This window comes from Pelobates fuscus, chromosome 1 (assembly GCF_036172605.1).
Source record: "Pelobates fuscus isolate aPelFus1 chromosome 1, aPelFus1.pri, whole genome shotgun sequence".
NCBI classification, from domain to species: domain Eukaryota; kingdom Metazoa; phylum Chordata; class Amphibia; order Anura; family Pelobatidae; genus Pelobates; species Pelobates fuscus.
In genome coordinates, this window is record NC_086317.1 from 261,788,650 (window position 1) to 261,805,643 (window position 16,994).

Below are 16,994 nucleotides of genomic sequence, written 5' to 3' on the forward strand. Positions count from 1 at the left end.
TCTCCACATAGCCTCCAGCAGGTGTCTGTGGGGCTTAGGTTCATGTGACATTGCTTGACAGGGGTCGTGTACCACCGTAGCAGTCTTTTGTATGCTTGTTCCTGGAGGGCCGTGCATATGGATACTTTCGCATTCGCCTCACCTAGATCTGTCTCCCATTTGTCTGTGTATGTCTGCGTGCCCCAACTCCCTGATTCTAGGCATATGTGGTTGTAGAGTAGTGAGATTAATTTAGTTGGCATGCGTTCTTGCAAGCAGATTCGTTCAAAGAACGTAGTCGTTTTGGCATTTGCCGTTCTGACTTCTTTAGTCTGTGCAAAATCTCGTATTTGGACGTATCTCGTATTTGGACGTACCCCATTTGGGGTTGTACAATATCACCTTGGCTATTCTGGGTCGCCTTCTTTGCCATATAAAGGCATCTATTGCTTTTTGTATGTCGGCTAGGTCGCTCTTGGTGACTCGGACCGGGAGCGCTTGGAAAAGGAATAGCAGTCGTGGCAGTATGTTCATTTTTACTGAGTGTAGACGACCGAGCCACGTGATTGGCTTGTCCGTCCAGTTGTCGAAGTCCGTTTTAAGTCTATTGAGTAGTGGTGTATAGTTGTGTTGGAATAACAATTTGTGGTCTGCTGTTAGTCTAACGCCTAGATATGTGAGCGTGGTTGCATTTGTTTTGATGTGGTACGTTTGTCTTATGTGTTGTATCTCATGGTCTGGTATGTGGAATGGTAATGCTGTTGACTTGGTGAGGTTGACTTTGTACCCGGCTATGTCTCCGTATGTTTGCAGTAGTTTTTCTAGATTCGCCATTGAGGGAATCGGTTCCGTGAGTGTAAGGAGTATATCGTCCACATATGCTGTGGTTTTAAATTGCTCCTCCCCAATTTGCACTCCTTTAATATTTGGGTCAGTTCTGATTAGATGTAGGAGTGGCGCTAGAACGATCGCGAATAATAGCGGTGATAAGGGTCATCCCTGTCTCGTTCCATTGCTCACTCGAAACGGTGACTTCGGGGCGCCTGTTATTATGGTTTGTGCCTGAAGGTCTGTGTACAGTGCTTTTATTGCTGTGATGTATGGGTCAGGGAAGCCTTGCTTTTGTAGTAAGTGGAACAGAAAGGACCATTGAACTCTGTCAAAGGCCTTTTCGGCGTCAAGGGAGAGAGCAAGGGATGGTGACTTGAAATTTGACATGAGCCACATCAGGTCAGCGCCTCTGCGCGTATTCTCGTACAGCTGGCGTCCCGGCATGAAACTGACCAGGTCTGGGTGTATTAATTTAGGAAGTAATGGGGTTAGCCTTTTCGCCAATATTTTCGCGAATATTTTTAAGTCAGTGTTGATAAGGGAGATTGGTCTGTAATTTGTGGATAGTGTACCATCTTTGTCGGGTTTGGGGAGTAGGATTATGTTGGCAGTGGCCATGTCGCGGTCTGGAGTGCCTCCTTGGAGGAAATGATTGCATAATTTGGTGAGGTAGGGTGCTAATTCTGCCTTATATTTTTTGTTGTAGCTCATATCGTAGCCGTCTGGGCCCGGTGCTTTGTGACCCTTGAGGGCGGATATCACTGATTCTACCTCCTCCTGTGTGACGGGGCTCTCCTGAGTGTTGGCCTCTGCTGTTGTCACCTGGGGCAAGTTTATTTGGGATAGGAATTCTGTTATGCAAGTGATATATTGGGCCTGGGTGTCCCCTTCTTGTGTGGTGTGGTTGTATAGCTTCTGAAAATACTCTGTGAATGCTTTGTTAATGTCTTTAGGGGTGTGAACTAGTTCGTTGGCTGTGTTTCGTAGTGTGGTTATGGGTTTATGTCCTTGTCTGGGTCGGAGAGTCCGTGCTAGTAGAGTGTCCATCTTGTTAGCTTTTTCGTAGAAAAAGCGCTTTGACCAGACTATGGAGCGTGCTATGTCCGCTATGGTATGTTCTTTGATAGAGTGACGTACAGTCTGGAGTTTTGTATATGTGGTGGTGGTGGGGTTTTGTTTATGTTGTTGTTCAAGTTTCCGCATGGCGGTTTGTAGTTCTAGGAGGTGTTTCGTTTTGGTTCGTTTTTTTTATGCGTGGCGGCCTGTATGAGATGTCCCCTTAACACTGATTTATGTGCTGCCCATAGTGTGGTTGGGCTGATATCTTCCGTGTCGTTAGTGGTGAAATAGTCTATAATTTTCAGACGTGTCGTGGTGAATATGTCTTCGGCGGTGAGTAAGTTCGTGTTGAGTCTCCATGTCCAGGCGTTGTGGTGTTGGCCTATTCCTAAGGTTATGGTTACATCTGCATGGTCAGACCATGTGATGTTGTTTATTTCTGAGTGCATTAGTTTAGCCATACCCGCTCCGTTGAGAAGTAAATGGTCTATTCTGGAGTATGTAGTGTGAGGTGTCGAGTAGTATGTATAGTCTGTTGTGTCTGGGTGTTGGAGTCTCCAAGCATTCATAAGTCCGGTGCGTTGGAGAAAGGTGTGTAGGAGTTTGTCCTGTCCCCCTCTTCCCTGTGATCGCTGTGTCCCCGCTTTAGAGCTGCGGTCGGCTGCTGGGCAGGGTACGGCATTTAGGTCCCCTCCCACTACCAGTATGCCTCCTTGTAGGGTGGAGAGCAGGGATGCTATGGTGTTCCAGTAAGCACTGTCCGGTTTGTTATGTGCGTATATGTAGTTTGGTGTTGTAGTAGTTGCCGGTGATGACCAAAAATCTGCCTTCAGGGTCCTTCTGCGTGTGCGTGACCACAAAAGGGCAGCGCTTGTGTATGAGTACTGCCACCCCTGCTTGTTTTCGCAATGCCCTGGCCTCGTGTGTAGTGTTGTAAGTGCCGTCCCCTAGTTTGGTTGATGAGGCCTTCTGTATGTGTGTCTCCTGTACCATTGCTATGTCCGCCTTTTTTGCTTTTAAATCTCTCAGGAGAAGTCTGCGTTTGGTGGGAATGTTTAGTCCCTTAGCATTGATAGATAGTATTTTCAGTGTCATGTGTCTGTTACTCTCGTGTGGTGCGTAAGTGCTGGTTGTGTTGCGCCCATACCTGTCCGCAGTCTGTTGGTCTCCCACCTTTCGACAAACTTTGCAGTTTGGCCCTCTAGTAGAAGCTGGTTCAGTCCTCCACTTGTGCTAGCCATACCCAAAATCATATATGAAAACATAAACATAATATAGCTGTTAACATTTTGTACATAATTACATAGAAATCTGTGCACACTGGTCTTATAATTTGCCAGCGTCGGGTGGGGGTGCCCCCCACCTCCGCAGGTCCAAATTGTGTCCTGCGCAGGGTGGGGGGTTGTCTCCAATCCACTGTGCCGCGTTATGAGGCTTCTAATGCAGCCTTGAATCTGTGGAGCTAAGCTCCTTGTCCTGAAGCCCTCTGGGGGTAAGGGGGAGAGAGGGAGGGGGGGATCCCAATGTCCTATGTGCCACTGTACGGGGGGTATTTTACTAATAGTATACAGTATGCTGGAATACTCCGATAGAGGTAAGTACAATAGGCCTTAATATTCCCATTATTCTCTTTGCCTCTGTACAGGGGATATTGTAACAGTAGTATACAGTACACAAGAACAACCCGACAGAGGTAATCACAATACACATTGCAGGATATGAAACATTGAGCCCCTAGGTGATGTGCAGCATATAGGTATAGGCAATAAAAAATACCGGTTAACGGTCAGCGACAGCATGTTAGACAGTTCAAGTGAGTCATTCTCCCATGTGGAACCTAGTCCCGGTTTGTAAGGAGAATGTACCGCAGAGTGTTGTGAAGCGTCCGCCGAAAGTCTCAGGTGCGGCGGTCTGTAGTGGCTCTAGCGGCTTTAGCGACGGTCCAGTCTGTGGGCAGCTCTTTGAGTCCAGGTAGTGGCTCTCCGGGCAGGGCAAAGCCTTGTGGTGGTTCTATCTGGATGCTCCTCAAAAATCGTAGTGGGTCTCCTCCCGGTTGCAGGGTGTAAGTAGCACCGGCTTTAAACGCTACTAATTTAAAGGGGTGACCCCAGGTGTACCTGATTTCACGCTCTTGGAGTAGTAGTGTTAGAGGCCTCCAGTTTCGCCTGCGTTGTAGAGTGGACGGGGAGAAGTCCTGGTACAAGGTAATGATGGCGTTTTGGTAGTTTAGTTTGTTGGCCCTAGCATATTTCATCACCGCTTCCTTTGTAGAATAATAGTGAAAGCGGACGATGATGTCTCTCGGGGCCTGTCCCTCCGCTCTGCAGGATCGGAGCGCTCTGTGTGCTCGATCGATCGCCAAGTATGTATCCAGGATGTCTGGAATCAAATGCTTGAAATAATGCTCCATTTTGCTCACTAGGTTTCCCTCGGTAGGTGATTCAGGGAGTCCCCGGAGCCGCACATTGTTGCGCCTGGAGCGGTTGGCGAGGTCTTCCACAGTGAGTTCCAGTTCACAAATCCTTTGCTCCATTGCCCTGGAGTGTGAGACTGTGCTGTTATGGGCCTGTGGTCCATTTTTTCTTCCAGGGCCGCCGTCTGGGTGCCCAATGCCTGAATCTCCGCCTTGACTTCTCTTGTGCTGTTGGATATTTCCCTAGCTAGTTTTTCACCTCCTGTAGTTTTGCCAGGATATGTGTGGAGTCTCCTGTTTGTGTTTCGGGCATATCGCTGCCCGTTGTGGAGGCCGGGGAAAGGGATCCATGAGGGCTGTGCTGGCGGCCATCTTGGGTGGCCTGTCTGCCTCGTGGAGTTGTCAGCATGTCTGCCACTGTTTTGCCGATTTCTCTCCTTTCACCCTTTCTTTTCGTGCTCTGCTTCATGCCGAGAGTGCATACCCGGCATTGTGGAGGGTATTGAGCCGGTTATTTGGCCTCGATGCTTATGGCTGGTGCCGGATTGAGAGTGGATTTAGCGGAGCTCTGGAACTATGCGGCCATCTCGGTCGGCATCCAGGCCACGCCCCCTCTTTAATTTCTTTTTAATAAGCATACTATTCTTCCCTGTGGCACATTCTTTATTAATGGTAAGGCAGATGTAGAGATGACTCTGTGTGCAATCTCAAATGTGTAGAGATTTGGAGCAGGATGGCATTGCAGCAGGTAGCCCAGACTTTATTATGCTCCCTATGTGTATATGAGCACGCATTCTGACTCCGTTTCAGTGTTAATATGCAGTGAAGGTTATTGCATGATGGTTGGGAGTCTATGCATGTAGCAGTCAATCTTAAACACTGTGCTAGCATCTCTGCTGCTGTCATTATCCTTGATATGCAGCAGTTTATTTATTTTTTTTAATTTTTTTTTTTTTAATGCAGAGTAGCACAGTAGTTGGATAATCATGATACTACTTGTTTAAAATAACTTCCAAATGTACACATGTAAAGAGGCTTTTGAAGAGCTGTGTTTATTTTTAAAGATGCATACACATTTTCCACCATTCGTGCTGCATTGGGTTACACTTTATTTTCGAACTGGGGTCAGTGTGCAATGTTAACATCAGTCTATACTGTTTTGTATGGTGTCAACTGTTAGTGCTAATTTAGTGTGTAATTTTTAAAACATACGTAGAATGAATCTGCAAAGAGAAAGTAAATAAGAATAATACAACCTAGCAGAGATCTGAAAGCTGTACATATTCTCCACTTTAGGAACGGAATGTCGAAGCTGTACGTGGTGCAAAGGATGAACGTGTACGGGAGATTCGCAATGCTGTTGAAATGATGATTGCAAGACTTGACACACAACTCAAAAACAAGCTTATAACGCTCATGGGTATGCTAAAATTATGCAATGCGAAATTCTCTGTATAATGACCAATAATGTGTCTTAGATAGATTGACACATATATTGGTAAATATTAAGCCTACATATCTCAGCAGCTTTTATTGTTGTGCCCAATGTCGCTCTAATCACAGCTGTCCTAGTGCACCTTGATACTATGTGCCACATGAGTCTGTGCTCAGGTATTCCTTCCATGTTGTCATAGGCTTGCACAATGATGGTTTCAAAATGTCTGGGCAAATATTGTAAATATCCTCCCCCCCCCCCCCCCCCCCCAAAAAAAACCCTACAAAAATCACAGGTTATGGCTAACTCCAGTTTGCTATTGAGCTATGCCAAATTAACATTAACATATATTCCTATGTATAACCATCCTATGTATAACCATACATTTTACCCTTCTTTCCCATTGGGAGCTCTGGAAACACCCAACAGTACACATTTCATGATCTGTGTCACAAACGCATCCTACTCGAAGAGTGTGAGTGACTTCGCTCTGGTGGTGATAGGTTTAACGTTCACAATTTGTCTGCACTAGACTGGAAAAAAATCACCCTTAACACCACCCACACTTAATTATAATGATGAAAATGTTACTATTTTAACGCTGCCACCACCAAGACAATTTATAAGTGCGGTGCCCAGGAAAATGAGAATAAAAATCCACTAAATACAATTTAGCACAAGATCTATGCAATTGCAAAACTCTTGATAAATTAGTCTCTTCAGGTAACATGATTCTTTACCAGACAAGGGCAGAACTTAATAAAGGAATATTTATTATGAACAAAAATAGTCACAGTGCATACAAAAAATGGATGACCAATTAGTTGCACCAACAACCGATAAAAACAAAAATGATAAATTAACAGAAGTCCCAATTACTTACTCACTTTTTAAAAGTAAAACTTGTGCCCAGGGGGTCTCTGGCAAGGAAAGTTGGTGACTCACTAAAAATTAGATTTTGGCCTCAATCGAGTACAATAGACATTTCAATATCCTTGACTATTTACCCTCTGGATTCATCTCAAGTTTCCACGCATGGCCCATAGGTGGAGTTAAGGCGTATCTATAGAAACTATATGTGACCAACCCCTTGTGTTCCAAACAAACATCAATCCAAATGTACACTTTGTTTTATCTCCTCTTCTGTGCTTGCCACAGAAATAATAATTGCATCTATCAATGTACCATTTTTCAGTTCCATAGATATTTCACACTTCTTACGTGTGAGCTAATAATAAAGTGTACATCACAATCCTTTATCTGGCGACCCCCATATTTACATTCTGATTGAAGTACTTGTTTTCCTCGTTCTATATATTTGCAAAATTAGGCATGAATATTCATCTGTGGATAATTTTCTTTTGGATATGATCGTGGAACACAATGGTTTTCTTCAAGGCTAATGACCATTTATTATATCGAAAGCACCCCCTAATCTAAGAGGGTATCGAGACATAGGGCAAATTAGGGAGTTGGTTTATATTGAAGAGGCAACTCGTGTGCATTTCACACTTTGCAGAAACCTTGGTTAATCAAAAGGGCAATACATGTTGTAAACCAAATGACCTCTATCACATTCCGATATAATTTACATTAACCCTTTCTGACATCTGTCCTCTACCAAGTGGCCAATTCATGTATGCACTACCCAAGTTACATTTAAATATATTCTATAGTTCAACAATTAATTATGTACCCTTGCTTTGACAATATGCACTTCAGATCTTTCAAACACTGGGATGGAAATACTTGCTTGAGGTTGTTGGCCCCTTTCTAGAAACACAGACTGTGACGGCAGATAAGAATTTTTTTTAAAATACTTTCATTAGTCCCTGGCCTTATCTTATAGCTAGGATAGCCTTATGCCTATCCCACGCATGTTTAAACTCCTTTACTGTGTTAACCTCTACCACCTCAGCTGGAAGGTTATTCCATGCATCCACTACCCTCTCAGTAAAGTAATGCTTCCACACATTTTTAAACCTTTGCCCCTCTAATTAAAGACTGTCCTCTTGTGGTTTTTCTTCTTTTAAATATAGTCTCCTCCTTTACTGTGTTGATTCCCTTTATGTATTTAAATGTTTCTATCATATCCCCCGTTTCGTCTTTCCTCCAAGCTATACATGTTAAGATCCTTTAACCTTTTCTTGTAAGTTGTATCCTGTAATCCATAAACCAGTTTAGTAGCTCTTTTCTCTCTCTAAAGTATCTATCTTTCTGGAGATAGTCTCTAGTACTGCGTACAATACTCCAAGTGAGGTCTCACCAGTGTTTTGTACAATGGCATGAGCACTTCCCTCTTTCTTCTGCCAATACCTATCCCTATACAACCAAGCATTCTGCTAGCGTTTTCTGCTGCTCTATTACGTTGTCTGCCTTTAAAGCGGCACTGTCAATGCCTCTTCCTCTCTCAGGATCTGTTCATTTCTTTCAGCCTGCTAGTTTTCTTTAAAACATAAGACAAAATAGGAAATGCACATAAGACAAAATAGTCCGTAAGTCTGACCAGCTATGACCAGAGAAGGAGCAAAGTGTGCTCCATTTCCTGTGGTCAGAGCAATTTTCCACAATTCTCACCTTTCCTCCATGTTCTTGCGATGCCTCCTTTCACTATACCCGAACGTCCTGTCATTTAGACAGAATGCCGGCGAAACTACCGCATTTTGTCCTAACAGAACAAGTTTGTTCATTCATGTTAGGATGACATTCGGTACTTTTAGGTCGGTTCGAAATTTCATTCGAATTAATGAAATTCCGATCCATGCTGCATCTTGCATTCCCATGGTATTAGAGAGTTATCTACGAAAGGCGGAAAGACGAAGATTGGTCTTTCAGACAACCTTACTAATATGAAGGAAAGATCACTTAGTATTTAATCTGCCCCTACTCTCTATATCACGGGGCTATTGAACTAAACTGGGGACATAGGGTAATATTTCTTCTAGATGCTCTCACCTCCTATGTAATCTATGGCCATCATTTGCTATAATTTTATCATAAAAAAATAAAATAAAACTATATATATTTTATATAGCGACAATCTATTCAGCAGAGTTTTTTACAATTCTAGAATGGGGATATTTGACCGCAAATAATTAGCTTACAGAATATTACTTGAGACCAGAAATGAAGAAGTTTCTGCTCAGATAAGCTTGCAATTTATGAGGCATGGCTATGTCTTTCTTGATTACTGGCAATGAAGAGGTCATCGGAGAACTGCGCTACTTTTTTTTGTTTGTTTTTGGGCTTAGTGTGGGATCCAATGCTTTGACTGACAATTCCTTTATGAATGTTGCTGCTTATGGTTTAAATTCCCTACATTTACTTTTATTTGCGTCCTTTCATGCACTATACATCTATGTGGTGTTTCACCCTCCTGCTATGTTTGTGTGGTTAATAATGTCTGACCTTGTACAGGTAATACTTGAAAAATCACTATCGTGCAAAAGTGAATTTATTTCAGTAATGCAATGTAAAAAGGGATATGAGATAGATGCATTACATGCAAAGCAAGATAGTTCAAGCCGTGATTTGTCATATGTGCGCTGATTATGGCTTACAGCTCATGAAAACCCCAAATCCACAATCTCCGTAAATTAGAATATTGTGAAAAGGTTTAATATTCTAGGCTCACAGTGTCCCACTATAATCAGCTAAGTAAGCCATAGCACCTGCAAAGGGTTTCTGAGCCAGTAAATGGTCTCTCAGTCAGGTTCAGTAGGAATCACAATCATGGGGAAGACTGCTGACCTGACGGTTGTGCAGAAAACCATCATTGACACCCTCCATAAGGAGGGAAAGCCTCAAAAGGAAATTGCGAAGGAAGTTGGATGTTCCCAAAGTGCTGTATCAAAGCACATTAATAGAAAGTTATGTGGAAGGGGAAAGTGTGGAAGAAAAGATGCACAAGCAGCAGGGATAACCACAGCCTGGAGAGGATTGTCAGGAAAAGGCCATTAAAAAGTGTTGGGGACAATCGTTTAGCCCTAGCTTGAATTAACAATCAGTAAAATGTATCTATACCACTCATACTGTTATAAACACTGCCTCAGCACTGCTTTAATAGTCCTGCAGTATAGTCATAGGCAGTCCTTTACTCTAACCAACATAAAATGAGGCTAACATACTCAGAGATGATATAAACTGCATTGTATTTTACCCGTCTTGTATGAAACCTTATCGTCTCCCCTCTCTCATTCTGTACCCTCATGATTATCTGCCTCAATAAAAAAGATTGACAAAAAAAAATAAGTGTTGGGGACTTTCACAAGGAGTGGACTGAGACTGGAGTGAGTGCATCAAGAGCCACCACACACAGACGGATCCTGGACATGGGCTTCAGATGTCTGATTCCTCTTGTCAAGCCGCTCCTGAACAACAAACAACGTCCGAAGTGTCTTCCCTGGGCTAAAGGAAAAACAGACCTGGTCTGTTGCTCAGTGGTCCAAAGTCCTCTTTTCTGATGAGAGCAACTTTTGCATCTCATTTGGAAACCAAGGACCCAGAGTCTGGAGGAAGAATGGAGAGGCACACACTGTAAGCTGCTTGAAGTCCAGTGTGAAGTTTTCAGTCTGCTGGTGTTGGTCCACTGTGCTTCATCAGCCATCTACCAGGAGATTTTGGAGCACTTCATGCTTCCTTCCACAGACTAGCTTTATGGGGATGCTGACTTAATTTTCCAGCAGGACTTGGCACCTGCCCACAGTGCCAAAAGCACCAAAGCTTGGTTCAATGACTGTGGGATTACTGTGCTTGATTGGCCAGCAGACTCGCCTGACCTGAACCCCATAGAGAATCTATGGGGCATTGCCAAGAGAAAGATGAGACCGAACAATGCAGAAGAGCTGAAGGCCGCTATTGAAGCATCCTCATCTTCCATGCCACCTCACTAGTGCCACAGGCTGATAGCTTCCATGCCACGCCGCATTGAGGCAGTAATTGCTGCAAAAGGGGCCCAAACCAAGTACTGAGTCCATCTACATGCTTATACTTTTCAGAGGTCCGATATTGTTCTATGTACACTCCTTGTTTTATTGATTGCATGTAATATTCTAATTTACTGAGATTGTGGATTTGGGGTTTTCATGAACTGTAAGCCATAATCATCGCACTTATGACAAATCACGGCTTGATCTATCTTGATTTGTATGCAATGCTTATATCTCATTAGTTTCCCCCTTTACGTTGCATTACTGAAATAAATTAACTTTTGCACGATATTCTAATTTTTTGAGTATCTCCTGTATTACCTGGCCATTTTGTTTGATTACTTGGTGTAATTTATTTTTAGGCCAGAAGACCTCTCTCACGCAAGAAACTGAGCTGCTAGAATCACTCCTGCAAGAAGTGGAGCATCAGGTGAGTAAGTGATACTTGGAATTCATCATTAAACCACATATTTCTTATAAGCACCTTACAGTATTCATATTAACACAAAGTTTCTGTAATTTATCGTGCTGTGCGTGTGTTTCAAGCACCTTATCAAGACATGCAGGCTGCTTTTGTAGTTCAGCTCACTCAGTGCTGTCAGTTTGTGAGCTGTATACATACAATGATAAGGAAGGCTTCCTGGCATGAGAGAGCGAGGCTGACTTATAGTGCAGCATTCTGCAAAAACTAGACAGATTTAAGTATGCAAATTAACCCGTTCAGGACCGTCAGCAGAAACCTCCCCTTGAGGACCGGGGACGGTCCTGAACCGTCATAACGGAGATATTTACTTACGTGATCGCCGCCATTCCCCCGTCGGTCAGCTTTGCTCCCGGTCTGGGAGGACTGCCTGTTAGCTCAGACAGTCCCCTCTCGGCGAATTAGGCTCTTGCAGCCGTGTGATTGCTCTGACAGAGCGGTCACATGGCCGCAATAGGTGCCTGTGTATCTGCCTGCAGGGGGACTGCCTGTGCTGACAGGCAGTCTCCCTGCATGTGTAAAATGAAAAAATAAAGTTTTAAAAAAAGCAATCTGTGTGTTTAAAAAAAAAAAAAAAAAAAAAAAAATGTATATGTATATATATATATATATATATATATATATATATATACACACACACACACACACGTTTTACTGTTGAAACACTAATATTTGTGTTCAGTGAAGTCTCCTGAGTATAACAGTACCCCCCATGTAAATGATTTATAGTGTTGAAAGTTACAAGGTCAAATATAAGGCTTGATTTCCCAGTTTGTTTGTTTTTTACATTAAAATTTGCCAGGTTGGTTATGTTGCCTTTGAGAGCGTATGGTGGTAGCCCAGGAATGAGAATTACCCCCATGATGGCGTACCATTTGCAAAAGAAGACAACCCAAGGCATTGCAAATGGGGTGTGTTCGTTCTTTTAGTAGCCACTTGGTCACAAACACTGGTCAAAGTTAGTGTTCAAATTAGTTTTTTGCATTTTTAACACACAAACAAATATAAATGCTAACTTTGGCCAATGTTAAAAAAAAAAAAAAAAAAAAAAAAAAGTACATACCCCATATTGAATACCCTGGGTTGTCTACTTTAAAAAAAAGTGATTCAGAGATTTATGACGGATAACAGTGTTACAATGTCACTATTGATAAATTAAAAAAATATATATTTTGTAACCGCAATTTCTTACTTGTACTTATAGCCCTATAACTTATAAAAGCATGTAAACACTGGGTGTTTTTAAACTCAGGACAAAATTTTGAATCTATTTAGCAGTTTTTTTTCATTAGCTTTTGTAGGTAAGTAAAAGATTTTACAAGTAAAATATATGACATGATACAAATAATGGTATTTAAAGAAAGCCCTTATTGTCCTGACCCAAAAAATATATAACTTTTTTGGGAACAGTAAATAAGAGAGGTGAAAATTACAGCTATACACAAACACCACAAAAGTGTTAAGAGCCCTGGTCCTTAACATACAACATGGCCAAAACAGTCAAGTCCTGAAGGGGTTAATGAGTGCAAAGTTCATCAAATACATAACAGTTGTGTTGGTGAGGGGAGTTTCCCTTTAAAGGTATACTATAAGTGGCAGGAATACAAAGCTGTATTCCTGGCACTATAGCTCCCTCTGCCGCCTCCCTTCCTCGCACCCACACACCAACCTGAATAAATGGCTAAAAACCCTTTATTTACTTGCCATAACCCAGTGCCGATGTTCCTCTGCGCTGGGTTGCAGCTCTGCCTCCTCAGACATCCCGGCACTAATGCTCATGCGTTACATGCTGCTCACCCATTAGACCTCACTGTAGGAAAGCATTGATTTAATGCATTCTTATGGGGAAAAATCTGATGCTGAATGTCCTCATGCAGCGTAAAAAGTTAGTCAAAGTGGGTTTGGGAGATGGAGATCATCAGAGCAGTGTGTGCGTTTATCTCTAGTTCTCCTCCTTCTCTCTTACAATTTCTGTGAGTGAGGTTTTCACTGCTGATGCAGACAGCATTATTGGTATGAATGGTCTTACATACTTCCAAGGAGCTTTTTCATGCTCTGGTAATTTCTTGCATGGATTACTATAATTCTCTCCTAAATGGTCTCCCCAGAAGCTGTACTGCCCTGCCACAATCTGAAATGAATGCTGCCGCCAGGCTGCTCTTTCTCTCCTACCTCACCCCTCTGAAGATCCTTACACTTACTGTATCCTATAGGTGTCAATTCAAAATACTAACCCTTACCTATGAAGCTCTACACCAGTATCCAACAGTCAAGATTTGGAATAAAACAGGGACACACACAAATCTTGTACTGTTGGTGGTCCATGAGGACTGGGCTGGGGAACACTGCTCTAAACAACTGTAGCCCTTGTTATATTTCATCACTGACTCATTGGTATGCTCCTTATTGGTCTCTCTGCTCTGCCAATGACCACCTCCTGTCCAACCCTTGCACCCTCACACTTGCGGGACTTATCCACCTGAACAGCTTGTCTACACCCATCAAACTCTCCCCTAGTCTCCAATCATTTAAGAAATCCCTCAAAACTCATCTGTTTAGAAATGCTTATGGACTCCCAGAGCAACTTCTTTGTCACAAATCTGTCTCTGGCTCTCTCCTAAAGAGCCACACTCCCCTCTCACATCCAGTTCTGTTACCTTTCCACCGTGTTTGTTTGCTGTCCCTCTCAAAACACTCATTCTAACTGCACTAGTGTAATTTAGGATCCATTTTTCCTACTACAGTGATTCACATTATCATATTCCACAGCGCTTTACAATATCATGGAAGGGGAAATGTAACAATATGATGCTAATAATGTGAATCACTGTAGTAGGAAAACCTGATCCTAAATTACGCTAGTGCAGTTAGAATGAGTGTTTTGCCAGTTATAGGCTGGGGTACCACTGCAGACACCTAAATGAACCGATCCATGGTTTACCGTGTGATCCAATAGTTTACAGTACATAAAAATACAAATATATTAAAATTAATCAGCACAAATGTCTGAAAATAGGGTACAACATCCACTAGCAAGAAAAATATATATAAAAAAAAATTACATTTTTATTTTTTAGACTTATAGAATATAAAATTTCCACAAAGTGTTAAGGCAAGAGGAGCCTGTTAGAATAAATGTAGCAATCTGATCTGAATACTTTTGGAAGATGGATAAATGCAACAAAAGTACAGTAATAGAAGAGATTGTAATGTTCATACCTGTGTGTCAACTAAAATCCAAAATATAATGTGTAGTGTTTATAGTTTTTTGAAATATGTAAAGGTAGCACTTAATAGTTGATAGCAGCTGAATGAAATTGCACATAATTCCCCTCCCCTGAATTGTTTAATTTTTGTATTAAAGGACCACTCTAGTGCCAGGAAAACATACTCGTTTTCCTGGCACTAGAGTGCCCTGAGGGTGCCCCCACCCTCAGGGACCCACTCCCGCCGGGCTCTGGGGGGAGGAAGGGGTTAAACGTACCTCTTTCTCCAGCGCCGGGCGGGGAGCTTTCCTCCTCCTCCTCCTCTTCTTCCTCACGACGTCATCGGCTGAATGCGCATGCGCGGCAGGAGCCGCGCTCGCATTCAGCCGGTCGCATAGGAAAGCATTCATAATGCTTTCCTATGGACGCTTGCGTGCTCTCACTGTGATTTTCATAGTGAGAAGCACGCAAGCGCCTCTAGCGGCTGTCAATGAGACAGCCACTAGAGGCTCTGGAGGCTGGCTTAACCCTCAGTATAAACATAGCAGTTTCTCTGAAACTGCTATGTTTATAAAAAAAGGTAAACGCTAGCTGGACCTGGCACCCAGACCACTTCATTAAGCTGAAGTGGTCTGGGTGCCTAGAGTGGTCCTTTAAATACAATTAGAACAAATGTTTGATTAGAAGCACCTTTTATACCTTGTATTATGTTTGCTAAATATTCTACTGCTCATATAGGTGATATGAGAGTTCAGTTCCTTGCCTATAACCATATACTGAAAGTGTGTGTGTGTGTGTGTGTGTGTGTGTGTGTGTAATATATATATATATATATATATATATATATATATATATATATATATATATATATATATATATATATATATATATATATATATATATATATATATATATATATATGTGTGTGTGTGTGTGTATATATGTATATCTATATATATATATATATATATATCTCCAGAAGAGTTGGGACCCACAAAGATTTTAGTATTTGTAATATAGAAACCAACATAGTGTAGTGCTCACTGCAAAACACATTTATTAATACAAGGATTAAAACCACTCACATAAATTAAGTAGGCAGAAGTCTGTGAGGGAATTAACTTTTGCTGGCGAGGAGTGATGGGGGTTACAGTCAATCTGGCCACGTTTGTTTCTGAACGGGAAGTTGGTGTGTGATCTACCAAGACAGCCTCAACTCAAGTTCACCTTGTCTTATGCATTTCGTAGAGAACCACTCAACATTTTTTAGAGGCTATTCTCAAAATGTTCGAAACCAGCATATAAATCAATAAATGTGAGCACATGTATGCCAAAGGGTGGCCTGTGTGTATATGTATTGGATTATTAGTAACATATCCATCAGAAATTGTATGGTCCCATGATTTACAACTCAAACACATTAATGGGGACAAATATCAGTCAGGTGAACTTAATCACATTTTCCATTTAAGAGGATATACACTTTATACAATTTTCAAAGAGGAAATGGACTTAATAAAATATCTTTCTACTGGAAATACATTTAAAACCTTTTCCAGATCTTTAAAAGCATAGTTTATGGTGGACAAATAGATGGGAAATTTCATAAGTAAAAATGAGGTTGTGAAAACGAGGTGGGGTGGTACAGGTAAATGCAGTCTGTAAATAGGTGGAAACCTAAAATTATAAAGGATAAATAATAAAAAGGCATTTATTTCAAAGTCTATGTTAAAACCCTTTGGGACTAGTGTCCAGACAGTATATGCATCTAGCTTCAGCTTTGTCATTCCCTCTCCAATGTGTGTTGACCGTTTCTAAATCCATTAGGCTACTATGATATTCATTTAAAGTGTCTTGAGAGGTAGTGGGATGGTAGACCTATCTTAATATTCCTAATGTGTTCTGAGATTCTTCTCTTAAGGGATCTCTTTAACCCCTTAAGACCGCAGCCAAATGTACAAGTTGTGATCCAAAAAAAAAGTAAACAAAACCTGGCATTTGCGCTACATGTCTGTCCAACTGTAATTCACCTCTTTCATATTAAATGCACCCACACTTATTATATATCATTTTATTCAGGTGAAACAGGGCTTTCGTTTAACAGCAAATATTTAGGTATGGAACATAATTTAATATGAAAAAAATATTACAAAAATGAGAGAAAATAAGATTTTTTTTAAAATTTTTTTAGTTCTACGTGACATTCTAACTGTGAATGTCATAATACTGTTTGCTTTTACTGCAATACAATACACATATTTGTATTCAGTGATGTCTCACGTGTAAAACAGTACCCCCTATGTACAGGTTTTATGGTGTTTTGGGAAGTTACAGGGTCAAATATAGCATGTTACATATTTCAGTTTTTTCACATTGAAATTCACCAGATTGGTTACGTTGCCTTTGAGACCATATGGTAGCCCAGAAATAAGAACTACCCCCATGATGGCATACCATTTGCAAAAGTAGACAACCCAAGGTATTGCAAATGGAGTATGTCCAGTCTTTTTTAGTAGCCACTTGGTCACAAACACTGGCCAAAGTTAGTGTTAATATTTGAAAATGCAAAAAACTAATTTGAACGCAAATTTTGGCCAGTGTTTGTGACTAAGTGGCTACTAAAAAAAAAAACATACCCTATTTGCAATACCCTGGGTTGTCT

The 16,994-nt window shown here is 41.5% G+C and overlaps 1 protein-coding gene across 3 annotated transcripts in view; it reads left to right on the forward strand.

Moving 5' to 3' along the window:
- TRIM37 (tripartite motif containing 37) overlaps positions 1–16,994 on the forward strand; it is a 104,373-nt gene that overhangs the window by 22,631 nt on the left and 64,748 nt on the right. For all 3 annotated transcript variants that reach the window (XM_063456903.1, XM_063456909.1, XM_063456916.1), the window contains exons 7-8: positions 5,579–5,702; positions 11,008–11,075. In XM_063456903.1, the coding sequence (XP_063312973.1) occupies positions 5,579–5,702; positions 11,008–11,075 (192 nt within the window). The remainder of the gene's footprint in view (positions 1–5,578; positions 5,703–11,007; positions 11,076–16,994) is intronic.